The sequence below is a fragment of the Grammomys surdaster genome, unplaced genomic scaffold, assembly GCF_004785775.1.
Source record: "Grammomys surdaster isolate TR1022 unplaced genomic scaffold, NIH_TR_1.0 67, whole genome shotgun sequence".
In the NCBI taxonomy this organism is placed as follows: domain Eukaryota; kingdom Metazoa; phylum Chordata; class Mammalia; order Rodentia; family Muridae; genus Grammomys; species Grammomys surdaster.
The window spans coordinates 8930079-8957217 of record NW_021604569.1 but is presented as its reverse complement, the minus strand read 5'-3'; the positions used below and the strand labels follow the sequence as shown (position 1 = coordinate 8957217).

Sequence of the window (27139 nt, the reverse complement as noted above, 5' to 3'; positions counted from 1 at the left end):
CCCTACTCACCCAACTTTATGTGTGTGCACTCTCTTAAAATAAATACCACAAAACCAAAAATCAACAGAAGCCAAAAAAAATGCCAAAAGCAAACAAACAGACAAAAACAAAACAAAACCACCAAGTTTATTGACCAGCTACTCCTGGCCGTGGGGCCTGCCCCTGAGTATTATAGATACACCCAGTGCCACTCCATTGGAGAAAACTCATTTTCCCTTTGCCAGTAGGTATCAGCTACAAATAGCTTCTTGGTTAGGGTTGGGTCCCCATGTCTACGTTGCCCTCTCACTGCTGGGACCTTGTCTGACTTGAACCTATACAGATGTTGTGTGTGCCACCAGTCTCTGTGAATTCATTTTTTTCATCAACCCCATTGTGTCTGGAAAACACTGTTTCTGTGAAATCGTGGCTCTGGCTCTTACAGTCTTTCTGCCTCCTCCTTTGTATAGAACTTTGAGGGGAGGGTTTAATAAAAACATCCAAAGTCTCCCGCTCTCTGCACATTGTCTAGTTACGGGTGTCTGAGTTATTTCCCATCTATTTCAGGAAGATGCTTCTCTGGTGTGGGTTGAGCAAGGCACTGATCTATGGGTATAGCAAAATGTCACTAAGAGTCGTTTTTATTGCTATGTTCCTTTAACAAAATAATAGTAATAGGTTTTCTGCTTGGCTAGTGACTGAGTCTCAGGTTCTTGGCTATTTAGTAGTACTGGGTATAGTTTTTTGGCTACTTTATGGGTTCTTCTTTCTTCTACTCTGCTCCAACCCCTTTTCTTCCACCCTTTCAACTCCCTAACACTAGATAAGAGAGAAAAAAAGAGTAGAGAGGAAAGGAAAGTGATCCCTAAATAAAGTCAGCAGTAGTAGAGGGGGCAGTGTTATTGTTAGACTGCTTCCTGCTGATCAGGGGTGTCGAGTGCCTTAGGGCGAATTTTATCTTCACCTTCAGGATATCTAATTACTTCTTGGTGAACAAGGTGAACAAGTATTTAACAAACCATGGCCAACAACAACCAACCCACAACCCACATGAATGACCACCAACAACCAACCCACAACCCACACTGAACGCCCAACAACAACTAACCCTGCCTCATATACCCTCTGGAAAATCCCTAGAATTCCAAACGTCACACAATCATGCCCCTGCTAGAACAGATCATTGTCATCTGCTGTGGACAGTCAGAAAGCACCCCCCATATCCCACACCGGGGAGTAAAATGAAACATATTCTTATATTTCTGTGGGTTTGTTTTTAAAGAAACCAGAATTCCAAAATTGTCATTATAATCGGACATGGATTCCATCTCAGGAGTGAGTCTTAAATCCAATCAAAAAGTGATTGGTTACTCCCAAAACATTACTGCACCAGTCTGTCTTGTAGGCCACTTTCTGTTGTCACTGTTCTTTTCTAGTAGCATGCAGAGTACTTCTAGCACCATGAATGTTAGTCATCAGTAAGGGTGAAACTGCTAATTGGACACTAATTCAACTTCTGTGTTCAATGACATAAGTATTGTCTTAGGGCCTTGCCATCAGGGTGTAGAGAGCAACTAATAACATTGGCAATGGCTGTGATGTTTGGGAGAGCCTATGGGACCCTTTTGTTCAATGATTCAGCATGACATAACCCGTTCCTGGCACTGGCAGTGGCAGGATGTCTAGTTAGAGCATCGTCCTCTCTGTTATTTGGTTCTCCACTTAGATTACTTTCATTCATATATATATTTAGGGAGCTTCTACAGCATGATTTCCCAAAGACTTAGTGTTATTGTCCCTCCGCGGATAACCCTCCGTTTCCCTGCTCTGCCACCTCCTCCCTATTTAGTACTCTATTCTCTGTCTTACCCTTTTCTCACCATAATACTATATTCTGTTCCCCTTCCTTGGAAGATCCTCTCTTCCTGTCTGATCCCTTACTAGCTACCTGATCTCTGTAGTTATTTGGATTGTAGCACACATATCTAAAGCTTAAAAAGCTAGTATCCACATATAAGAGAAAGCGTGCAACGCTTGTATTTTGGGGTTGAGTTACCTCACTCAAGATGATTTTTTCTAGCTCCACCCTTTTATCTGTAAACTTCATTTTTCTTACTAACTGAATAATATTCCAGTTGGAATAATTTTATGATACCTCAGACTCTATGGCTTTTAGTTATCGATAATTTTACTGAGGCACAAATTTGAATCCTGCCCAAGTGTATTTGATGAATGAATCCAGCACATGTCCCAGCATTGAAATCTTACTGCAAAGTTGTTTTCTTTTGGTACTCATGACAAATCCTACTTATCAAATAACATAGGATGAGTATTGTCACTGCTTTTATGAGATATGAGACCTATGTTCTGCAGAACTGGCTGGTAACTTTGGTAATTCATAAGGAACTGGGTAGAGTCCTCACTCAAAGTCCCAAAGTTTTAGGGTCAGTGTTATGTAGTGGTAGCTTTAGTTTACAGAAGTATCTCTGAAGGAAGCACTATGATAATAAGATAATTCAAGAAAAATTTAACTTTTAAGATTTATATTTAAAAGCTTTTTAAATAAAGTGTACCAAACTTACCTCAGGGCTTCTGCTTACACTCTATGCTTCCTTCTCTCAGGGCTTCTCTTCCTAGGTCATCTTAAATTCTTTAAGAGTAAAATTCGCTGAGATTATATAGTTGGCAGAACTAAAATAAATGCAGATACTTTTTTAAAAATTTCACTGTATTTGGCCGGGCGGTGGTGGCACACACCTTTAATCCCAGCACTTGGGAGGCAGAGGCAGGCAGATTCTGAGTTCGAGGTCAGCCTGGTCTACAGAGTGAGTTCTAGGACAGCCAGGACTACACAGAGAAACCCTGTCTCGAAAAAAAAAAAAAATTCACTGTATGACATTCACTCAGAAGCTATAATACTAGTATATAAAATGGTATATTTTTAAGACCACCCAGAGCCTAATAAGACACCTTTATATGTCTCTTTTTTTTCTTTTTAAGAAAAAATAGAGAATTCTGGTTGTTGTGGGTAGACCTGGAAGACACTTTGATGTCTATATCACTCCAGTGGGCTACATTTGTGCATTAGCAACCCCTTGGTTAAAGGCTGTGGACAGGACAGTTCATCTTAGAGAAAAGACACGGGGAGCTAGAGAGAGGTTTAATGGTTAACATTACAGGCAATGTCTTAGTGCTTAAGAGTGCTTGCTGCTCTTGCAGAGGACAAGAACTGGGAACCCAGCATGTGTTAAGGCCTTAACTACCTGTTACTCCAGCTCCAGAGGATCCAGCATCTTCCACCATGAAGGTGCAGGGAACTGAATCTGGGTCCTCTGCAAGAAAAAAGAAAAGGACATGAGACCTGGAAGACACTGATTTGGCAAAAGTATCAATGTAGAACTTAAGCTTTTAAATTGTATACAGTCTTGAAGGCAAACTTTGAATCTTGAACTTATTTTAGAATTACATTTATTTAGGGAAACTTTCAAGAGTTCTCTCCTACCATGTGAGTTCCAAGAGGCTTGGCTAGAGGTGCCTTAACTTGCTAAACCATCCTACTGCCCTTGAATTTCGTTTTTAAATGCCTTGCATTTAAGGAACTTACTTTGCTTTCAATTTTTTTCTATTTTGAAATAGTTTGGAAAACTAATACAAGCTCATTCATATACCCTTCACTCAGCCCTCTGATGTTAGCAGCCCCTGCAACCAGACAATTTTGTCAACACCAGGAACTTGAAGACGTTGGTGCAGTACCAATTGCTTAACATATGGTTTCGCCAGCCTTTCCCCCAGTGTGTGTCTCTTCTGGCACAGGATCCAATTCATGTTCCCATGTTGCATGTATTTGTTGCATCTTAATAATCTTCAGTCCCTGACAATACTGTTCCTTTCCTTTTGTGGCTGGGAAACCTTTAATAATTGAAAAATTATTAGTTATTTTGTAGACCTGCCACTTTGGGGTTTGCTTGGCGGTTTCTTTTCTTTTCTTTTCTTTCTTTTTTTTTTTTTTTTTTTTTTTTGGTTTTTCAAGACAGGGTTTCTCTGTGTAGTCCTGGCTGTCCCGGAACTCACTCTGTAGACCAGGCTGGCCTCGAACTCAGAAATCTGCCTGCCTCTGCCTCCCAAGTGCTGGGATTAAAGGCGTGCACCACCACAGACCGGCTGCTTGGCGGTTTCTTGTTGTTGGATTGAGGTTCTTTACAACATACCCCATTGCATCACCAAAGAAAAGTGATGGCATATCTTTTTGCAGGCGATGTTAAGCTTGATCAGTTGGTTAACATTAGGAACTATTTCATTTCTCCAACTGTGTATTTAGTATTTTCCCCCGGGTAATTAGTAAACACCCTCAGGGAAATATTTTGACACTGCTGTTGCTGTGTGTGTGTGTGTGTGTGTGTGTGTGTGTGTGTGTGTGTGTGTGTGTAGTATGTGTACACACACATACACACATATACATACATATATGTGCATGCTTGCTTTGTTGAGCAGCTTACATGTATACATTAGTGTGCCCAGTAAATATGTACTTCACAGGTAAATAGGACATTTTTTTATCCTTTAATATTTTACAATCTAGACAAGAAGACACTTGGCACGTTAGCACTGGTCTAGAAGATAAAGAGCAATTAAGCATATCTTAGGGAATTTTTATTAAGGAATTAGAACAAACACATGTACTTTTAAGTATTTCTAATCTTCAGTTTGATTTAATATTATTGGGCGTGCGTGCGTGCGTGCGTGCGTGTGTGTGTGTGTGTGTGTGCGTGTGTGCATGCGTGCGTGTGAAGTTCAGAGACCAACTTTGTGAAGTCAGTTCTCTCCTTACATCTTTAAGTGGGTTCCAAGAATTGAACGAAGGTCACCAGGCTTGTACAGCAAGCACCTGATCCATCTTACCAACTATAGTTTGTTTATTATTAGCATATCTTCTTCATACAAAATGATGATTTTTGTTGTAGCATTTCATAATGTATAATCATATACTTTACTCGTAGTTACCCTTTCCCATAACCTATTCTCCATCTTTCCCCAAATATTACCCCTTCTACTTTTATGTCTTGAAAATATTTATGACAATATTTGTATCTTTTTAATCTAAGTTCCACATATGAGGAAGAGGGTGGCTTATCTTGTATAGCATGGCCTCCAGTGCTTTATTTTCCTGTAGGTGACACCATTTCATTCTGCACTATAACTTTGTAAAGCTGTATTGTGCCAATGTAATGTTTCCTTGTTTCCCTGACTCACAGAAGGTGGCTGTTGTTGCTTTTCCAAGCAAATGTTTGTAACTTAGTTCTAAAAGTAATTTAACTGCTCAGAATCATTATTTAGTGCTACTTTCTTTCATGGCCTATTTAAAAATTATCGTTTCTTATGCCTATAGAATATAACAATGGCAATATAATACAATATGTTACTTGGTGTTCTAACTTTTAAATTTCTTAAATTGGTAATAGTTTGAAGTAGTTGGAGGAAATCCATTTTATTCATTTTCCCAAGCTTAAATTTTATCCCTATTACATTAAAGATAAGATTGTGCCTGGTAGACAATAGAACCAGTTATACAGGCTATGCTTCAGTGTGCAGAATTGAGATGGTTTGGGTTATTGGTTAACTTATTTTCCAAGTGTAATTCCCCTCGTGTCCTTTAATGCATAATATTTCAGCAATGGTAGAATATGAGCTATCGCTTCAGTGTTCTTTCCTATTAATCGAGCATTACAGTAGCTACTATCTCTTACGATTGTTTCCAGGTTTAAATCGCACATGTCAAATGCTTAGAATAGTACTTGGCACAGAGACAACCCACCATTAGCTGTTATAAAGGGCGGGGGTGGAGGGCAAATGGTATGGGTTGGTATGTTGACTTAGGAACTAGAATTCCCTGTACTTTTCCTGTGCTTGTATTCTGAATAGCTGCTAAGTCCCACCAAACTTTCTCTCTGTAAAAATGTTGTTACTTTAATAGTTAATAGAGGAAATTCTGTCTTACTTTTTCACAAACATAAATGACCACTTAAGCAATTTAAGTAATCTAAAATTGCCAAATACAGGCTAGAAATCGACAGAGGACAACAAGCATATTTGAGTTCCTGGTTTAAAAATACATTTTCCAGTAACACAGTGAATACAATCATTTGGGGTTGGAATGATGAACATTTAAGCAAACCCTGCTTCCCCCAATCACGAAGACTCCCTGCAGCTTCTTCCTGACTCACATTCAAGGAGTACATGGAACTTCTCTTCCTAGGCTGTCAGGACTCATTTTTCTGATATATATTTTCTTTCTGATTATACCAATAATGTGCTTTTGTGTGATACCATGTTTTCCTTCTTGGGTTCCTTCTTACCTCCATTTTTTAAATAAGTATACATTTATTGAAGATTTTATTTGTGGTCACTGCCAGGACTTAGGGTTGATGGATACACTGAACATTGAGGAAGTGACAAAGGCTCAAATGATCTCAAAAAGCACTAGTCAAGGTTATATTTCCGTTACTAGTTTACAGTATATTGTAATTTTGTTTGGGGTTTGTTTTATACAGTATGTTTTCTAGTTTCCTAAATGACACCATAATAGGGTATCTTGGTTCTCATGAGGGAACTAGCCCATTCAACCTTATCTCTGTGTCAACAGTGGTGTTTGAAAACTTGATACTGCCTTCCCTTCGGGAGCCTCCCTTTCTCCTTTTTACAAATGAGAATGATTGCAGTCGTGTAGTTATGATAGAGATTAGACAGGTCGGTGCTTCTCGGGTTAACATAGATTTTAGTCCCTCGCCTACTTGTTTCCTTTGTCTAGGAAATGGAAATTAGTAAGATTTTCATATTCAAATCAGTTAGCTGTTTTAAGAGTCAAATAAACTAATGTTATGTAAAAGAATTTTGTTAATTAGTATTCTGTACAAGTGCAAGATAGGCTTTAACCATGAGTTGGTTCAAACTGACATTCCTTTTTGCTTAAAAGGATTTTCTTATTTTTAACAAAGCTTGCTTCTAATTTTTACAAATGTGAGTAGAGGTCCAGAGGATCTGTCCTTCTCTGCCTGTAGCACTGGCCTTTAACTCAGTTTGTGGTCACCCCAACTCCAGTCCCTTTGCTTTAAACATTTGAAGAGACACTGTCAAACATTTAAATATCAATTGTTTTCTCGTCAGGATGAAATAAGCTATACTTGTGAATAAGATTCTCAGGATGTCATTTGGCTAATCTAGAAGTGGGGAGGTAGAAGTGTACACAGTGATGCCCCTTATTTTGGGAAGGAGCCTGTGGACTTTACTTGCCTTTACTGCTGAAGGACAGTGAAAACACAGAAGTGCTAACTTCCAACTTCACCTCTGACCCCACTGGTCTCTTGTGTAAAAAGCTGCTTGTTCGGCCGGGCAGTGGTGGCGCACGCATTTAATCCCAGCACTTGGGAGGCAGAGGCAGGCAGATTTCTGAGTTCGAGGGCAGCGTGGTCTACAGAGTGAGTTCCAGGACAGTCAGGACTATACAGAGAAACCCTGTCTCTAAAAACAAACAAACAAACAAACAAAAAGCTGCTTGTTCATCCTACTAATTATAAAAGAACAAAGTGACTGAACCCCACCTCTACCCCTTTGGTCATTAGCTGCATTGCTTCCATTAGGCCGCTCCACCACACATACACCTAAGCAGTTCTTTCTGAGTTCTCCCGTTGACATCATGCACAGGTGAACTCTAGTGTAGAGTAGAAATCTGCCCCACCAGAGATAATGTATTCAACCTGCAATTTTTCATTATAAAGAATATAATGTTTTCACGTTTAAAGCATTTTCTTTGTCTCAGCACCACTTTCATGCCTACCCATTTGCTGCTGAAATAGAAATGACCAGAAGACTGTAAACACTGCACTTGTTTGTTCCTGGCTCAGTATGTGTCCCACTTGTCTTCTCTTTCAGAGCAGGAACCTGTAGCTGTGTAGTAGGTAACAAGTAAAGGATGGTTAGCAGCACCAACAGTGAGAGAACCTGCACTGTAAAAGGACAAAGTCAGCCTTTCAGTTTCCCTTCCTTAGGAGATAGATACCCAACAGTCTGTATTACAAAAAGTCTGTCTTTGGGAAGACTTAGTACGAAAACAGTACTGCATTGTATAGAACAAATGGCCACAGACTTTTAGCAGTCAGACTAAAAGTGAATATATTTTATGGCTTTCTATTCATTTTCTCCCACCCCACCCCCAAATGGTGCTGTTCTAGAGTTTGTTTTTTGAGGGGAAACTTTTTCTTGGGAAGGTTAGTTCCTCCCATTGAAAGCAATGTGTGTAGTTTTCAACAACTAAGCTGAGCTCCAGCACAGTGGCTACTGTGGTAAACAGCCCTACTATCTCAGCAAGATTTTTCTCTTAACATTTTTTTTTCATGTCTTAGTAGAATTAATGGTGGTGTTTCAGATTCTTAGTGCTATCACATTGGGATAGGACTGCATGCACGGGGTGAGCCCGGCTAACATAATGACAACAAACAGAAATGGTGATTGAGGCTTTAGGACATTCTTTGTATATATATGTATCCATAATAAATACTCGAATGATTCAGGAATTCATTTTGAAGAATTACATATCTTACTTAGATTTAAGAATTCATAGAGAATATTTGAAGGAAATGGATACAAAAGTACTATCTAGCAACTGAATTTATGTTAAAAACACTGCCCTATTATATAGACAATGCTCTTCATGTAAAGATTCTAGTAATTTCTGTTACAGCCATCAATATGTGCAATAGTTGCACTGAAAGAGATATGGCAGTGTGGCACAATTTATTTGCAGTTTAATAATGCTAATTCGATGTCAGTTGATTGTATTTAAGAAAACTTAATCCCAGCCAGGTGGTGGTGCCGCACCCCTCTGATCCCAGCACTTGGGAGGCAGAGGCAGGTAGATCTCTAAGTTCAAAGCCAGCCTGGTCTATTCAGTGAGTTCCAGGACAGCCAGGGCTACACAGAGAAGTCCTGTCAAGGGTGGTGGGGAGGGAAAGAGAGAGAGAAGAGGAGAGGAAGGAAGGGGAGGGGAGGAGACAGGGAACAGGGGAGAGGAGAGAGAGGGGGGAGGAGAAGAAAACTTAATCTTGTTAATCTTGGATAACAATGTAAGTTGGATAAGTATGTAAGTACTGATGGTACTGAATTCTTTTAGAGTAGTAGAGGTAAGAGTAGAAGTTGAGCTTGTTCCTCTGACTGCAGCTTTAGTGTTACTGTAAAAATTTCCAGTCACAACAGTAGCAAAATTCCAGTTGTGAAGTAGCAGTGACATAATTTCACAGTTAGGGGTCCTAACATGAGACATATAAAAGGTCCCAGCGTTGGGAAGGCTGAGAACCACTGCTGTAACCTATCCTGAATAATGTGGCAGTACACATTTTACTAGTGAGTTCTCAGGCCAGGGCCAGGAGCTTGCTTATATTTTTCCCAGCTCCAAAATCTCCTTCGTTCTACTTTAGTCACTTTATTTTTAGAGACAGAGAAAACAGATTGCTTTGGTAAAGAGCTACAACTAGAACACAGGCTAACACGTGTACCCTGTGATATACTTTCAGTCAAGTTATGGGCATTCATGTAACACTTTCAGACCTTAGGAGTAGCCATGCTTTGCTAATGCTATAATTTGAAAACAATATATAAGGAGAGAGTTTTTTTTTTTAATTGGATATTTTATTTACATTTCATATGTTATCCCCTTACCCCATCCCCCACCCACCCGGGAACCCCCCATCCCCTTACCCCTCCTCCTTCTTCTCCGTGGATGTAACCCCCACCTACCCCCCCACTCCCACTTCCCCACCCTCAAAATTCCCACCCCCTGGGGTGTCCATCCTTCATGAGGTCAAGGATCTCATCTTCCACCTGTGCCCGGCAGGGCCCTCCACTCTTACATATTCAGCTGAAGCCCTGGATCCCTCCATAAGTGCTCCCAGGCTGGTGGTTAAGACCCTGGGAGCTGTGGTTGGTTGGTATTGTTGCTCTCCTCATAGGGCCACAAACCCTTTCAGCTCCTTCAGTCCTCACTCTAACTCCTCCATTGAGAACCTCATGATCAGTTCAATGGCTAGTTGTGAGCATCTGCCTCTGAATATGTCAGACTCTTGAAGGCCTCTGAGGAGACATCCATATCAGGCCCTTATCGGCATGTACTTCCTGACTTCCACATCAGCATCTACCTTTGGTGACTGCACATGGGATGGATACTCAGGTGGAAAGGTCTTCAAATGGCGCCTCCTTCAGTTTCTGTCTCTCACTTTGTAGGAGAGAGGTTTTTTACACTTATCTATATTTTGGCTGCCCTGTCAGCTGTTCTTTCTGTTGAGAGAATCCCCTTTAGTCATGCCTTTATGATACACCACTGGCATGCTTTTCTTTAAATTTTTCTCAACCTGAAAATATCTTAATTCTTTCCCTCTGGTTTTGTTGGATACAGATTCTTCTGTTGACAGTTCTTACTATACATACAAACAGTACTAGATAGTCTGAATAGGTTGTATTCATATATCAAGAATTAGAGAAATAGAGGCGATGAATTCAACAGCTGCAAGAGGGTGTGTGGGAAGAACTGGAGGGAAGAAAGGGAAGGGGGGAAATGATGTGTTATATTTTAATTCCAATAAATGAATAAAGAATTTAAATATATTAAGCCACTATTTTATGGATCTTGTGGTTTCTTGTGAGATATATGCTGTCATTTTAGTAGCTTCTTCCCTATAGATAAAATATTGTTTATTTTTGTTTGTTTATTTTATTGTTTTGTTTGTTTGATTTCCATTTTTAGAACTTTTATTTTGATGCTGAGATCTTTGGGTTATCTAGAGACAGAATTGTTTAGTTTCATGCATCTATAGTTTTATTTCTTGTCCCAGATTTGTTGTGTCTTCAAGTGTTAAAGATTCTTTGAGTCCTGCCTCAGCTCTGCACGTTTCCTTCTTGAGGCTCCAGTGGTGCACATTTAGCTCTTTTGCTGTAGTCCTGCAGACCAGAAGGCTCTGCCTACTCTGTTGCCCAGCCTACCTAAGAAGTTCTTTGTTGTAGTTTAATATTTGTCTTAGTTTGGAGGTTTCCACTTTGTGTCCTCTGCTTGCTGAGACTTTGTACTTTATCCCCACTGTCCCAGATGTACTTCTTGGGGCATTTTATCATGGCTGCATCTAACTCTGTGGGGCAGTCTTAGATTCTTCAACTCAGTCTTGTCCCCTGTTGTTACCTCTTCTGCTTTAAATCTTTTTAGTTCTTGGTATGTTGGGATGATATGTTGAACCCTGGGTATTTTCACATTCTGTTTTGAGACTGTATATTATCTAAACCTTCTCTTTACACTGCCATTTCCTGACGCTGCTTTGTCAGTGTAGTGAATGTCTTTCTTCTGTTACTGACGGCAGATAAAGTGTAGGTTCCCTACTCAACCTTTGTGGCAGGTTGGAGGAAGTATCCTTCTTCCTACTGCTGAGTGCATGTGGAAATGAAATTCATCCCTGTAGTCTCCAGTGCTATCACTAGGACTGACTACCTAAGTGTGCTTGTGCACACCTAAGTAAGCATCTTGGCTCCTTCCCAAGCCTGCTTTGACACCATCCTCCTGTGATTTTCAATCTCTCTTTTGTGGTTACAGTGGTTGTCGGGGCTCTACACTCAGCTCTAGCTGGTGAGAATGGGGCAGTTTCTGTAGTGCTTGGCTACAGTAGACTATAGCCATAGTCAGAACAACTTTCTACCTACCAAGCTGACACTTTATTGTTCCTTTAAACAAAAGCAAGTATATTTTTGTTTTGTTTGTACTAGTTCATATTTCCAGGTTGCTGGCTTCCTTGGTTTCACATCTGGCATATGTTAGCCAAAGAGAGCACAGAGAATTCACTGTCTTGTTGTTCCTTAGATCCCTAAGTCCCTACTGTTCTGCCTCTCAGCTTTTTATATCTTCTTATATATTTTTTCATGCTTATTTATTATGTGCCTACATGTACCATGATATGCATATTGAGGCCAAAGGATAGTTTGCAACAATTGGTTCTTTCCCTTCACCACGTGGGATCCCAGATCAAACTCAGTCTTTGAGGCTTGCTGGTAAGCACCTTTACCAACTGAGCCATCCTGCCAGCCCCCACCCCCTAATAGATTTAGAAAAAACTTTCTCTATCTGCTTACATTATTTTATCCAGGGTCTTTAATTATACTTTGTAGAAATGATAGGGAAATGGACACCTTTGTTCTGTAAAGTGGCAGACAGACAGATGTACATTTAATCTGTTTGTGCCAAATACAGAACCATCGTCGGGGAACATCACATGCTGTGTATTTCATGTGATGTTCATGATGTATTCATGAAGACTTGGAAAATACTCTCTATTTAAACTGGAATCATTGTTCATGTTATTAACAAAACATTTTTCTCTCTAGGAAATAATGCAAAAGGTGTCTCAAGGCTCCTGACCAGTGAACAAAGGTTTGAAAAAGACAGCCAAGCTCATGTTTTCTCCTGATCAAGAAAATCATCCTTCCAAAGCCCCAGTCAAATACGGTGAACTCATTGTCTTAGGGTAAGATCTCTGCATGATGAAACAGAACTGAGTATGATGTGGTCATTTTGGTCTTTGGGTTAGAATCGTTATTTCTGTTTTTAAGAATTTGTACCTTACTATGTCCAGAAGAATTTAGTAGCCATATTTATGCCATTCTTGTAATCATTGAAATAGTGCCTAAGGGCTGGAGAAATGTTCAGAGGTAACAGTAACGACACTCACTGCCCTTAACTCCCAGTGAACCTGAGTTCAGTTTCCAGCACCCACATCAGGAAGCTCACAGTGCTGTAACTCCAGATCTGAAAGATGTTGGCACCCTCTTCTGGCCTACAAGCAACCACACACATAAAAATCTATTTTAAAAGCACTGAGTAAGCCTTACCTTGTCCTCACCCTAGAAAAAGAGTTTGCATTTTTTGTCCCATTCTTTTGAAAAGTTTTTCTTTAGGTACTTGGCCAGCTACCAAAAGACCCTTTCCTGCTTCAGGTAATTTTGTGTACCTTAGTGTATATGTGTCCTTTTTGCCTTCTGAGATAGTGTTAATTTATGCATAAGGACCAGCTTTGCTTATGCTTCTTGGTAAACAGACTTATATAGACCTAAGGGAGCAGTAAACTGACTCTCAAGAACAACGCTTAGGTATCTGTTGCTTCAACAGTCACCTTGTTCATTTAAACTCCCAGAAAAGCAATCTGCAGAGAGAAGGAGGGGAGATTCCATTACTTCGGTTATTTTAATCTAAACCTGGAATAACTGTAAAATGTAGATACAGTCTGTTAGCAGCAACAAAGTCTAGAAACTGAAAATTATGGACTCTCCTGTCTACTTAATACTTATTTTTTGCCTAAATGTCTGGCTTTCTAGACTTTGTTATGCTTTTGAAAATTGGACTGTTATAGCTTCTTACTTATTTATGATATTTTTTAAAATTTAACTTAGTGTGTATGGGAGTATGCCTGATGCCACAGAGGCCAGAAGGGAGCTTTAGATTCCCTGGGACTGGAATTAGAGTTGTTTGTGAGCCACCATGTGAGTGATGGGAAGAACCTAGGCTCTCTGAAAGAGTAACTGAGTGTTCTTTGCTGCTAACCACCTCACCAACTCCTATTTATGACTCTTGACTAGAGGTCATAGCTCCTGGGCTCTACTGTTTCTCCTGCAGTACTAGTGCTATTCCTGTGAACAAGTCAGCCATTCTGGTCAAACTCAACTAAAGTTGGATATGATGGCACATACCTGTTACCCCAGCATAAACTTTATATATATGGCTACATAGATTTTTAATCATGTTAAAGATAAATAGCTTTTAAGAAAAAGTATTATGGGTTAAATTATTTTGCTAAAAAACTTGTGAACTATTAAAAAGTGTGATTTAAAATTTAAAATACAGTTTTAAGCTGTCCTTTAATTTAGAAATTTATCAGCTAAGTTTTAGCAATAGTAATTACCTTTGTATTTAGTACTTGGTAGCTTAAAATGCAAATCTGATTCTAGAAGTGAGACTGGACAAGGTTTTCTAGAGGCAAATTAGTTGTGGCCCTTCAAAGGACAGTATGAGGGTCAGTAAAGGACTCACAGTAGGGCTGGTGACAGTGTATGACCTAGAATAGCATGTTAGCCCTGAGATCCTCCCTTACAGAATCTTACAGCTAGACTCTTATCTGAGTACAGAATTCACGCTCTCTGTCTCCCTCCCTCTCTCCCTGCATGTGTGGTGCTAGGGATCTAGCTCGGCCTGGCACGTGGTAAGCAGTGTTCAAATGTGTGCAGTTTCTACATATGGCAATCACTGAATGATTTTTCCTTGTTAATTATTATTTCAGGCCATTTTGTAATCCTCTCCCTTATCTACAAACCCTTCCCTATCTTCTGCTTCATTTCTGCTCAGATTGAGCAGCTATGTTTGAGAGGGTAAATTTTTTGTTAGGGTGAAGACACAGTGAACAAGGAATATTACTGTTGAATTGCTACTTCCATCTCAGTGAGGCAGTAAGGAATGGCACACACACACCCTCCATGAGCATGAATGGTGTTGTAGTTCATTTTCTGTTGCTACAGTCACACACTGGCCAAAACTCACTTGTGGCAGAAAGGGTTTGTTCCAGCTTATACTTTATAGTCCATTATCACAGGAAGCCAGGGCAGGAACTCAAAGCAGGAACTGAAGCAGAGACTGTGGAAGAATGCTGCTTACTGGCTTGCTTGGCTTGCCTAGCCTAGGACCACCTGCACTGGACTGAACCCTCCTGTATCAGTAATCAATCATCAATGACCCCATACTGTCCTCTGAATATACACAACTAACTATACTCCATTTCCATCAAATGCCTCTAGACAAGCTTGTATCAATAATCAAGTCATGTCCACAGGTCAGTCTGATGGAGGCAGTTCTTCCCTGAGACTCCCTCCTCCCAGGTGATTCAGTTTATGTCATATGTAGCAGTCATATGTGTATTTATACTCTGGTTTTCCAGTGTCATTCTAGGACTTGAGAAAACTAACTGCTCTCTGCTTGTTTAATCTAGCAGGTTTGGTTTGGTTTTGCTTTTAAGTGTGGGATTAATTGATGTAGACGTCAGTGCTTCCTGCTTGTGATACATACCCAGATGTCTAGGCTAGTTTTCACTTTTTTCCCCAGTTGTTTTAGTTACATTTCTTACTTGCTTGCTATTGAGATTTACATATGTTCTAGAGAAATGATTGGAAGATTGAAACAGCAGACATAGGTGTAACCTCTGGTTGAGGTGGAACTCAGTTGGACAGAAGCTGACAACACATCAGTGTTCTATTCAGGTAGCTAGGACTCAACAAGTCCAGACACTGGTTATTTCAAAAGTTAAGCTTTTAAGGTGTTGGGTTCACAATTAAAGGAGATTCTGTTTCAATTACTGCTGCTGCTTTAAATATACCTTAAAATATATAGTCACAAGGAATCTGTTAATTCTGTTACTCAGTTCTTACTTATATAGATAACTTAAAGCTGTGTATAATACTTCTCTGTGGCTCAAAACATAACCAGAAAGAATCTCATTTTGATTCAGACCCAAGCAGATGGTCTGGAGATCAGCAGTTGCTAGAAGGAATCGAAGGTAATTAATTGAGAATTGAATGTACATGTAAGGCAAACTATAACTTTGTTTTAAATAGTGTGATCCTTACAATAGGTCAGCTAACCTTTTTTTCCTTTCCTTTCAGGTATAATGGGTCTCTCCCAAACGGCGATAGAGGAAGGAGGAAAAGTAGGTTTGCTTTGTTTAAAAGACCTAAGGCAAATGGGGTAAAGCCTAGCACCGTGCACATTGCATGTACTCCTCAGGCTGCCAAGGTGAGATTAAGTGTGGTCTGTATTCTCTAGTGCTTTACTTTTCTGTTTCAAATTTTCCTTTTGTTTGTATTTATGGTATTTGAAAGGCTGCCATATGGAATTCCCCCAATCCTTTTTAATGACAGACCAAAGCAGGTAGGAATTAACAGAAAATATTCTCATTCTCTAAGGCTCTATGGGTCCTCTCAGTTTGCTTTCTTTTTGGCATATGACATGCTTACATTTTGCCCCAGCACCGTGTACAGTGCCAGTGCATTCTCAGCGGTGCCTACAGCCATAGCTTCTCACCCTCTAGGCCTTGTCAGTTCTCCAAGCCCTTTTTTATTTCCTCACCAAATTTTAGAGCCTAGACCTTTAAGGCACTGTGAAAGTAGAGGAATCTTCATTTTGCCTTGAAATTTCTCTCTTTTTAGTTTATAGAATAAACTGAATTAATTCAGTATGGTGGTATCCAGATAAGAACAATTACAGAGTTCCTTGACTTCTAGAGGTTATCAATAGCTAAGTAACCCTAGGTGTACATAAACATTACAGCATCTATGTTAGGTCCTTGTTAGGTTAAATACATGATTAAAATTGGTATATGTTACTTGTTTTAGATGCCTAGTCCTTGAAGTTAATTAGATATCAAGCCTTGATTTGGCTGCTCCTTGATTACTATTTGAGAGCCAAAGAGTGTGTGAAAGGGCTATTCTTTCTAAGGTGTTTCCTCCCATTCCTTTGTAGAGAAGGAGTATATTCAATAGATAGTGAGGCTCAGTCTGGGCTCCTCTGTAGTATTTGGCCATGGAAATGTTCTTTGCATCTGGAGTGTACCACAGTTTCATTGTGCAGAACTGTCCCAGGTGTTACAAGATACTGAAATCCTTGGATCCCCATGTGCTAAAAGTCATTTAATCACTAACATTATAACTACAGCCAAAAGCATTTAAATATTTTCAGATGCCTCTTAGCTGTATAATCTGGTCTCTGGTTGAGGACCACTGTCAAGGGAAATGTTAATCATCTCCCTCTAAAATACTTTCTCATTTTGTGTGTGCACATGCATGCATATGTATGCAGTGAATGCTTGTGTATGGCCTATGAAGGTCAGAGGTCAACACCTGGTGTCTTCCTCATTCATTCTTCATCTTATTTGCGTCAGGGTCTCAGTGAACCTGAGTGGCTTTGATCACAGTGCAGTGTCTGGCCAGTGAGCGCCAGGTTCCTTCTGTCTCTGCGTCCTTAGTACTGAGATGCTCCCAGCCCTGCTTTCTCAGTTTCTTGTAGTACCATGTCCTTCACATTTTCATTGTCTGCTCTTTTATGTTACCAAGCCTCCCCAAAAAAAACAAGGACTGAAAAATTAATAAGTGTCAATTTTAAAAAAAATTTATATATCATGAAGAAAATTTCTTTATAAATGTCTAGCAGTTATCTAGGATGGATTAAAACCCTGACTTTGAATGAGACTCAGACTTACCCATTGTCGTTCTTTTTCCTGATCTAAGAAAAGGTATAATTGCTTAAAAACAAACAAACAACAACAAAGAAAAAACAATTACAGCCTCAACACCCACTAACTCTTTAGAAATTAAGAATCAACTCTCAGAACTAAAGATGTAACTCCATAGTAGGGTTATTTATTTCCTAGCCTGTGTGATGTCCTGTGTGTTTGATCCCAACACAACAACAACAACAAAGCTAACTCTCAGCCTCAGCATTTGGCGTACATCTGTAATCTCAGTACTTCAGAGACTAAAGAATGGAGAGTTCTAGATCAACATGGGCAACACCTAAAGACCCTGTCCCTTGCCCCCTAAAAAAAGGTTCAGAAGTTAGCAATTATTTGAAAATTTATTATCCTAATGCAGAATTGTATAGATTTTAAAATGTGGAACAATTATAAATACTTACAAATACATAAATATGTAGTAAAACATTAACAACACCAAGCTTGTAAAATATCTATACTACATTCTTGAAGGCCAGCAAGATGGCTCAGTGTGTTAATTTACTTCTCAGTAAACCTGACTACCTGAGTTGGATCCTTGGAGCCCACATGACAAAAGGAGAGAACTGACTCCCACAAGCTGTACTGATTCTCACCTGTGCATGTGTCACGCATGTACATACACACACAAAATCACAAATAAATAAATGTAACTCTAAAAAAACACGAGTCTGTTTGATTGCCCACACCTATGTAATCCCAGCATGTAGAAAACAAAGATAGGACCATCCAGAGTTCAAAGCTAGTCTGCACTGCACAGTGAGGAATAGGTCATCCTGAAGTACAGAAGACAGTTCAACAAGCCAAGTAGATGAAGTGAGAGCCAGATGTGGCGGCATGCATGCGCCTCTAATCGAAACACTCTACAGAATCTGAGACAGATCTGGGTTATATAGCCAGACTCACTCTCACAACAAACAAGCAAAAACGCAGAAGCCCAGTGTGGCAGCTCATACTCTCAATCCCAGCTCTCAGGAGGCAGAGGCAAGGGGTTCTCTCTAAATTCAAGGCTAGCCTCGTCTACATAGCAGGGCCAACCAGGGCTATATACAGAGATCCTGTCTCAAAACAGTCCACAAACAAATGAGATGGTAAATTTGCATTTTAAAGCCTTGTTAAAACCAGGTAGTTGGTACTTAGGTATTTATTACCTTTAGATATTTGAAAAATAACTTTTTTAGTATTATAACTTCAAAAGGCCTTACCTATTACAGATTAGCTAAAAAGCAAAAACAAACATTTCCCTCTTTTGTATCACATTTAGTCACTCTTGTGTCTTTTTATCTGTTATCCTTGTATACAGCCTCCGTTTTGCAAAAACTAGGTATTCCCCTTCTGTTAGTATCTTCAACTCACTGACACAGGAGCACCTGAAAATGAAACTGAGCACCTTTTATGGAGAGCAGTTCAGTTTAGGATAAGTCAAAAATATGGCCATCAGAATCGCATCTATTTCTTCTTGTAATGTTTAATCATCCTGTACATTGTTCTGTATCTGGTCTGGCATATGGTAAAACTTGTCATCTGTAGAATTAGAAAATGAGCTGGTAATTCTAGCTTAACTATGTATAATTCTTACATCACTTTAAAATAAAATTTTTTGCGAAATTTTTGAATTGCTTTCTTTATCAGAGAAATATTGGGTGTTGGTTTTCGTTTCCGTATAGTATTTGATATTAATTCCCTTAGAATTTAAAGTGCTTTCAAGAGAAACACAGATTCTTTTTTTTTTTTTTTTTTTTTTTTTTTTTGGTTTTTTGAGACAGGGTTTCTCTGTGCAGTTCTGGCTGTCCTGGAACTCACTCTGTAGACCAGGCTGGCCTCGAACTCAGACATCCGCCTGCCTCTGCCTCCCAAGTGCTGGGATTAAAGGTGTGTGCCACCACCGCCCGGCCAGAAACACAGATTCTTAAGAATTTTAAATTTATGTTTCTGTTCCATGACTATTAAAAAGTATTCTGTAACCCCTCAACCTGCGGAAGCCACGATGAAGTTATATAGTTTCTTGCCTGTACTCTAAATTCCTGTGTGTGTGTGTGTGTGTGTGTGTGTGTCAAATATTTTACCTTCCTTTAATGAAGAGATTTTTTGATTTGATTGACTGCTAATATTTGCTGTTAACCCTTTCATTCATAGGCAATAAGCAACAAGGACCAGCATAGCATATCATATACTTTATCTCGAGCCCAGACAGTGGTGGTTGAATATACTCATGACAGCAACACTGATATGTTTCAGGTACTATAACATGATTTTTTTTTCTTTAAAAGTTAAAATCTGTTGTTGGTGACTTTGCTATGATCAGATTAAATATTATGCTTTCATGCTGTATGTTTAAAACATGTACTGATTTTTTTTTTTAAACCTCATCTAAATGTCATTATAGTGTGGTTTAAAGGTAGGTTCTGAAGTTGGAGAGTTAAAAGTACATGCTGCTCTTGCAGAGGACCCGGGTTCCCAGCACCCACATTGGGTGGCTCATGGACTGCCTGGGACTCCAGTTCCAGGGGATCTGAAATCTCTTCTGACCTCCGAGGGCACTAGGTACAAACATGGTGCACATTTGCATGTTGACACTCATACATACACATGAAATAAAAATAAAATATAAAAGAAAAGAGAGGGGGAGGGACCCTGGGACCTGAATTCCTGGTAAACATTTCTCAGCTACTCTGTGCTTCCATGTCCTCATCCTCTGCAGAGTGCAGAAGTTAGTCTCTCCCTCGGACCTGTGAGGGTAGGGGAGGGTGGTGTTTGGCCACTACCTACCTTCCTGTCTGAGCAACAAAAATTACAGGTAATTTCTAACTATTGACATCAGTTATAGGGATTTGGTTTTCAGCACACGTCTGGGCAGAATTACTGGTATAATAAAATCTCTCTGTCTGCCTCCCATTCTCTGAACCAATCTGGTACTGTTTTTTTTTTTTGGTGTTTTTGTTTTTGTTTTTTGTTTGTTTTTGTTTTTGATTTTTCAAGACAGGGTTTCTCTGCGTAGCCCTGGCTGTCCTGGAACTCACTCTGTAGACCAGGCTGGCCTCGAACTCAGAAATCCGCCTGCCTCTGCCTCCCAAGTGCTGGGATTAAAGACATGCGCCACCACTGCCTGGCCTGATATTTATTTTTATATGCTGATAGGTTATAGAGCAGTGAAGCCTGAAGACAAAAAATTCTTGGTATTTTTTGTCAGTATTAGATTTTCTAATGAAACCTAACTAGAATCGACTATCATTCAATTAAAATTATTGTCCCAATTATTTTTTCATTTTTCTTCATAATATTTAATGAAAAGGCCCAGAGATGTATTTAATTTTGATCATTAGCAAAATATTTTTGAGATTGATTTCTCCTCTAACCCTGTAAATGAGCCATAGATTTAAAAAAAAAACAAAAGAATAGTATATTTACAGTTAGTATTAGAATATGGTTGTTTGTTTCTCTCTCTCTCTCTCTCTCTCTCTCTCTTAACTAAACTAAATAAACAGCATCCTTAGTGATGAAAGATTAGATCATGAATCATGGTAAAATAACATAATAGTAAATGTTTCCCACATCTTTATCAACAAACAATTAAGATGAATATGCTTAGCTTTTTTTAAAAAAAAAAAAAATCAAGATGATTAAAAAAAAATCAAGGTAGCTGTTTGGTCATAGATTTGAAATTTAACTTTGAAAAGTACCTTGTATTTATTTACCTCTTTGTAGTTGGCTCCTTGTTTTCCTAAGTTAATTTTCTAGTATCAGAAATTAATTTCCACGTGCATTGTCCCTATGGAGAATTGAACATCTCTGCACTGTAAAGCCTAAGAAACCAGTCTAGTAAAAGTAAATTGGTGAGTCTTTGAGAAGTGACCTAGCTGCCTTCCCAACTGAGGAAGAACATACCTGTGGAGTCTGTCAGGTAGACATTCAGATTCCAGTCCAGCTAACTGTAGGTGCTGCCCTACTGTGTAAGGGCAGCGTGCAGACTGCTGATGGGAGAAGGACACACAGACGTCTCCACAGTCTTCTTGTCATCTGTACCTCCTTACAACACTTAGTAGGACTTTTGACAACAACCAGGACAAAGGCATCATGGGAGGAAGAATGTCAGATAAAAAGTATGAAGAGTGGTTGATTGACGATTCTACCTATAGCTAGAACATGGTGAATAGAAATAACAAGAAATTAATTTGGATTGACTTTTTTTAAAGCCAAATCTTGTGTCAACTTCTTTTTCCTGTGGAAAAATAGAAAATATGCACTATGGTACAAAGTTGTAATCCTCACTACTTAGGAGGCTGAGGCAGGAGGAGGTAGAGTTCTAGTCTATCCTGTGTAGCTAGGGACTACAGCTAGACTTGGCCTCCCTCCCACCCGCCATACACTCAAAGGCATCATGCTTGTGGAGAGGTGGTATTTTCTAAGTGCCATCCTTAAGTTGTGCAATGCTGTGTCGTAATACGTTAAGGAACTGATGACTTCTGAATGCTTCCATTATACATGTCACTTTTATCGGGTGTTCCATACATTTCCCTTTTTTTCCCCTTCTACTCTGAAGATGCAAGTAACTTACTCATGGGCTAATATTTAAAAATGGTTTAGCCTGACACCTGCCTCACCCAGGACCTTACCTCCAGCCAGAAACCTTACTGCTCAGAAATGAAAAACTACCTGGGTATATGACAAATCCTACAGCCGACATAGAATTCCTTTTCTGTGCTTCCTTGGGGAAACTTGGAACAAAGTACCTTTGAGGCACTGTTCTTTGAAGTTTAGTTATTTGATGACTTGTTCCTTATCAGCCTAAGTGGTTGGAGGAGAGGCTTGTTACTGAAAGCAAGCACAGCCAAAAGTAAGAACTGACAGCTGGTAACCTATTGAGAAGAGATGGAGACTCCAAGCAAGACTGTGTGCAGCTGCTAACCAGGGTCAGCACTGATGCTGCAGAGCTCCTGCACACAGTCCTGCACACAGCCCTACACACAGCCCTGCACACAGCCCTGCACACAGCCCTGCACACAGCCCTGCACACAGCCCTGCACACAGCTCCTCCACACAGCTCCTCCACACAGCCCTGCACACAGTCCTGCACACAGTCCTGCACACAGTCCTGCACACAGCTCCTCCACACAGCTCCTCCACACAGCCCTGCTCACAGCCCTGCACACAGTCCTGTACACTGCCCTGCACACTGCCCTGCACACAGCAGCATTTTAGCTTGGACTCAGGGCTCTCCACAGTGTGAAGCTCTAGATTTACTCTTGTGCAGTGGGTCCCATTAATGAGTAGTAAAAGGTAGAAATATGATACAGTTCTGCCTTAAAAGGGTTAAAGCCTAAAGCCGGCTAGGCATCTTGGCCACATTGGATTCTTTATTCCCTGAGGGTTTTAGAAATTCCATCATATGTCCCCACTTAATTCTATGTTCAAAGTGACTGCTGTATCAGAGAGTATGAGAGATTAGCTTTCAAAGGTGTAGATGTCCCCATAGTTAAGTATTGTGAAGTTTGAGCTTTAGAAATTTCAGAGGTTTAATGTTTTTATATTATCCCTTTCTTAATGGATTCCACTGTGTTCATTAAATCAAGTTTATATTATATTCTTTTTTTCCCTTTAGATTGGTCGGTCAACTGAAAGTCCTATTGATTTTGTAGTAACTGACACAGTTCCTGGAAGTCAGACTAATTCCGACACTCAGTCAGTACAAAGCACTATATCAAGGTTTGCCTGTAGGATCATATGTGAGCGCAATCCCCCTTTTACAGCTCGGATTTATGCTGCGGGATTTGATTCATCAAAAAACATCTTTCTTGGGGTAAAAAGCTTTTTTGTTCCTAATGCATTCCTTTATACTAGTTTCTACTTCCAAATTATACATAGATAGAAACTCGGTACTCTTTTTATAGGAGAAGGCTGCCAAATGGAAGACGTCTGACGGGCAGATGGATGGCCTGACCACTAATGGAGTTCTTGTGATGCATCCACGAAATGGGTTCACAGAAGACTCCAAACCTGGAATATGGAGAGAAATATCAGTGTGTGGGAACGTCTTCAGTCTGCGTGAAACCAGATCAGCCCAGCAGAGAGGAAAGATGGTAAGTACTTACATGTAGCCTCCTTTTACTACAATAAACAGAGGATGAGTTGGACTGAATACAGTGTGCGTGCATGTTGCTTTTTTTCAGCAAAGCTTTTAGACATGTTAGTCATGTTGCTGACATAGAAAAACTGAGACCATCAAACACAGACTTCCAAATACTAATTCTAGAGGGTAGTATTTTGTTTCAGTTAGGAAAGTTCAGGCTTCTGTTCTTTGTGTCCGTGACTGTACTTAACTAAGATTAACTACATTTGTTAATTATCCAGATAATTAAATCATAAATTGTCTTTTGGCTAGAAAGAGAGAAGTTACTATTCACTGTGTTATTGTTGATTTTCAAATTTAGAACTGTTTATAACTGCTACTTAAAGTTCTATCTCCAAATTACATACAAACAGAAACTTAAGTCTTAAGTTTAGCAGGTAACCCTGTCTAGTTAGGACATACTGAAGATGCAGTGCGAACACAATGGTAACTTTGGTTTCGATTCTTTTCTCCTTCAGGTGGAAATTGAAACCAATCAGCTACAAGATGGCTCCTTAATTGACCTTTGTGGTGCAACCTTGCTGTGGCGTACTGCAGAAGGCCTTTCCCATACTCCTACTGTGAAGCACTTAGAAGCTTTAAGACAGGAAATCAATGCAGCACGACCTCAGTGCCCTGTAGGGTTCAACACACTAGCCTTTCCCAGTATGAAGAGGAAAGATGTTGTAGATGAAAAGCAACCATGGGTATATCTAAACTGCGGCCATGTTCATGGTTATCATAACTGGGGAAACAAAGAAGAACGTGACGGCAAAGATCGTGAATGTCCTATGTGTAGGTCTGTTGGTCCCTATGTGCCTCTGTGGCTTGGATGTGAAGCTGGATTTTATGTGGACGCCGGCCCTCCCACCCATGCCTTTAGCCCCTGTGGGCACGTGTGTTCAGAAAAGACAACGGCTTACTGGTCCCAGATCCCACTTCCTCATGGTACGCACACTTTTCACGCAGCCTGTCCCTTCTGTGCACATCAGTTGGCTGGTGAACAAGGCTATATCAGACTTATTTTCCAAGGACCTCTAGACTAGCAGCTGTCCTCCAGGACTGCATTATAAGTTTATAAGCTAAGTGATTGGGTTTGCTGACCCCTTGTCCGTGTAAGTTTCTCTGCTCTGGTCATTTGCATTAAGATGAAGAATTTTTTAAAATATTTATAATAGCAATTTCTGAGAAAAATCTGGGAAACTCAAGCAAAGGAATTTTTGAAAGATCCAGACTTCTGAATTCTGAGTTTTGAAAATCTATTTTGAGGAGAAAAAGACATAGTATAATTTGATGCCTTCCTTCGTTTAGTGTTCTTGAATCACGCTTGCCCTCAATGTTGAGAGGTTGTGCTGTAGAACTGAGGGTCTGTGGGTTCAAACTATGTTAGTTTACAATTTGTTGCAAACATTGTAAAATACAGCAACATGTATATTAATTTTTCTATTTATCATTATCATAGAAAATACCTTAGGCTGTTGTGATAGGCTAGCATGGTAATGATGGTGTCACACTTGGTGTGAGTGGTAGGTTAGTGAGCACGTAGCTCAAGGATTTGCAAAGTTAAGGAGAAAGACAGGAGAGCTCCCCCCAACCCCATATAAGTAGGGAATTTGATAAACTAGAATATTTCATAAAGCCAGATTCATATTAATTACCATTGTCTAAAAGGTGTTTGTTTTTAACCACATTGAAGTTAACCAGAAAATGTTTTTTTCCTTAATGTTTCTCTCAAGTGTAGTACTATAACAAAAGTTAATGCTAAGAAACGTTTTATATGCTCCTTTGAATATGCAATTTAATCTAGATGATCTATTTTTCTCCCATGATAACTGATCTGTTTTTAGTGCCAGCAACATTTGGCAAGTTTATTTTTTTGGATATAAACTGTGGTTCATCTGTTCACTGTTTCTAAAAAAAAAAAAAAAAGAAAGAAAGAAAAAAGAAAAAAATCCTATGAGAAAGTAAAGAAATTAACAAGAAATTAACAAGAATATTACTTGATTTGCTCTAGAAAAATTAAATAAAAAGTGTTTTGTTAATTATTCTGCATTTGGATTCCTCTAGGCATTAGAACATCTAGAGCTGTAAAGGGTTGACTGCAGTGGTACCTCTCTTTGTAACCCAGCAGACCAGCCTTAACTGTGGCTTGACTCCTAAGGAGCTGGCTCAGTGTGACTCATGGAAATGTTTGCTTAGCGGATGAAAGCGAGGACACACCGCAGGGGCTGCTGTTCTCGTCCTCCATATGTGCTGTGCAGGACAGTTTCTTCTCACCCTAGCCTTTTTAAATGCACCACAAGTACAGACAGTTGCACTACACCAAACCCTTTGAACACTTGTAGAAATCACTGTAGATTAGACGGAATCATCTTCCAATCCTTTGACTTCTTTTCCTTTAGTTTGAAAAACTGTAGAATAATTGACTATTGTCAAATTTTTGTATGTGGTAGTATAGCTTTACTTTATCTTACTACATCAACATCTTGATTTTTTAAAAATTTAAAACAAAAAAAAAGTCACTTAGAAGCCATGAACTATTTTATTTGATTATCAAATTTTCTTGTTTTGAAAATTATCATTTGGGTTCACTCAGGAAATGCATGTCAAGATTTGTATTATAAGTTAGCTGTGATGTATCAGTAACTGCTGGTTATTACCCTTTTTTCAAGGAAATTTAATTGATTTTTAAGTTTTCTGGTCACAAACTTTGTGACTGATGCAAGGAAACTGAGTCCTGTGTTGTGTTTTGTCATTTCTGTTGAGGCTCTATATTGTAGCTTAATTTTTATTTGCAATTAATTTATTCAAACTAAGTAAATACTTTTCAAAATAGATATGCGAATTTGTATGTGTGGGTTCCTTTCGAACAGTTGAGAATGGGAAGCCAGAAGTGGTAAGTCTGCCCCATCTTCTGACATGGTCTTGTGAGGTGTGTAGCAGTTTCCACGTAATGTAACACTGTAAGTGTCCATTTCTCTTAGAAGTCATCGTAGCAGCAGCAGATAGAGCCTTTTTGAGGTTAAGCCTGTTAGAGAATCCATGACTGAGCTACCTGAGTTATACTTGTGATGATAAAAAGTCTGTGTTCTTTCCAAAAGCCCTGAATTTCTCTCCTATCAGCTTAGGGGAAAAAAAAAAACACATACACAGGATGGTTCATTAAACCTTGAGAAATAGAAATCACAAGTTGGGTGCTTCTGTTTAAGCACTTTGAATAGTGCTTCTGCACTTGGCAGTGCTGTGCTTACTCATCTGTATTGAAGACATTCAGAGACTGGACAGATGGCTCAGTGGTTAAGAGCACTTGCTGCTCTTGTAGATGTGAGTGTCTTCCTGCTCCATTCTTGTGGCTTACACCACTTGTGGCTGCTTCCAGGGAATCCAGTGCTCTCTTCTGACCTCTGAGTGCCTGCACCTGCACACACATGCACATAAAATAAATACGTAAAGAAGTGAAGAAATGTCTGTATTGTGGCCCAGGGGAAAAGGGTTGTACGTACTTTTCCTAAATGAACTCTCAAGGAGGTAATCCTTAAGGCTGCTTATATCAAAGTGATCTTTGTATTTATGTCCTTAATTTAACAAGAATTCTATTTCTGTTTATGTAGCATGTTATAGATCATGAAGGGCAGTCAGACAGTATCTTTTTGTTTATTTATTTGGTTAGTTTTTTGGTTTTATAAATTGTTTTATTTATTTACA

The 27139-nt window shown here is 39.4% G+C and overlaps 1 protein-coding gene across 1 annotated transcript in view; it reads left to right on the top strand.

Moving 5' to 3' along the window:
- The window catches only part of Peli1 (pellino E3 ubiquitin protein ligase 1), a 59206-nt gene extending 32921 nt beyond the window's left edge, over positions 1–26285 (top strand). Inside the window, exons 2-7 of the mRNA XM_028777585.1 lie at positions 12389–12528; positions 15707–15836; positions 19465–19566; positions 22928–23125; positions 23217–23405; positions 23914–26285. Coding sequence (XP_028633418.1) covers positions 12458–12528; positions 15707–15836; positions 19465–19566; positions 22928–23125; positions 23217–23405; positions 23914–24480 — 1257 coding nt within the window. The 5' untranslated portion in view covers positions 12389–12457 and the 3' untranslated portion in view covers positions 24481–26285. The remainder of the gene's footprint in view (positions 1–12388; positions 12529–15706; positions 15837–19464; positions 19567–22927; positions 23126–23216; positions 23406–23913) is intronic.
- The last annotated feature ends 854 nt before the right edge of the window (positions 26286–27139 follow it).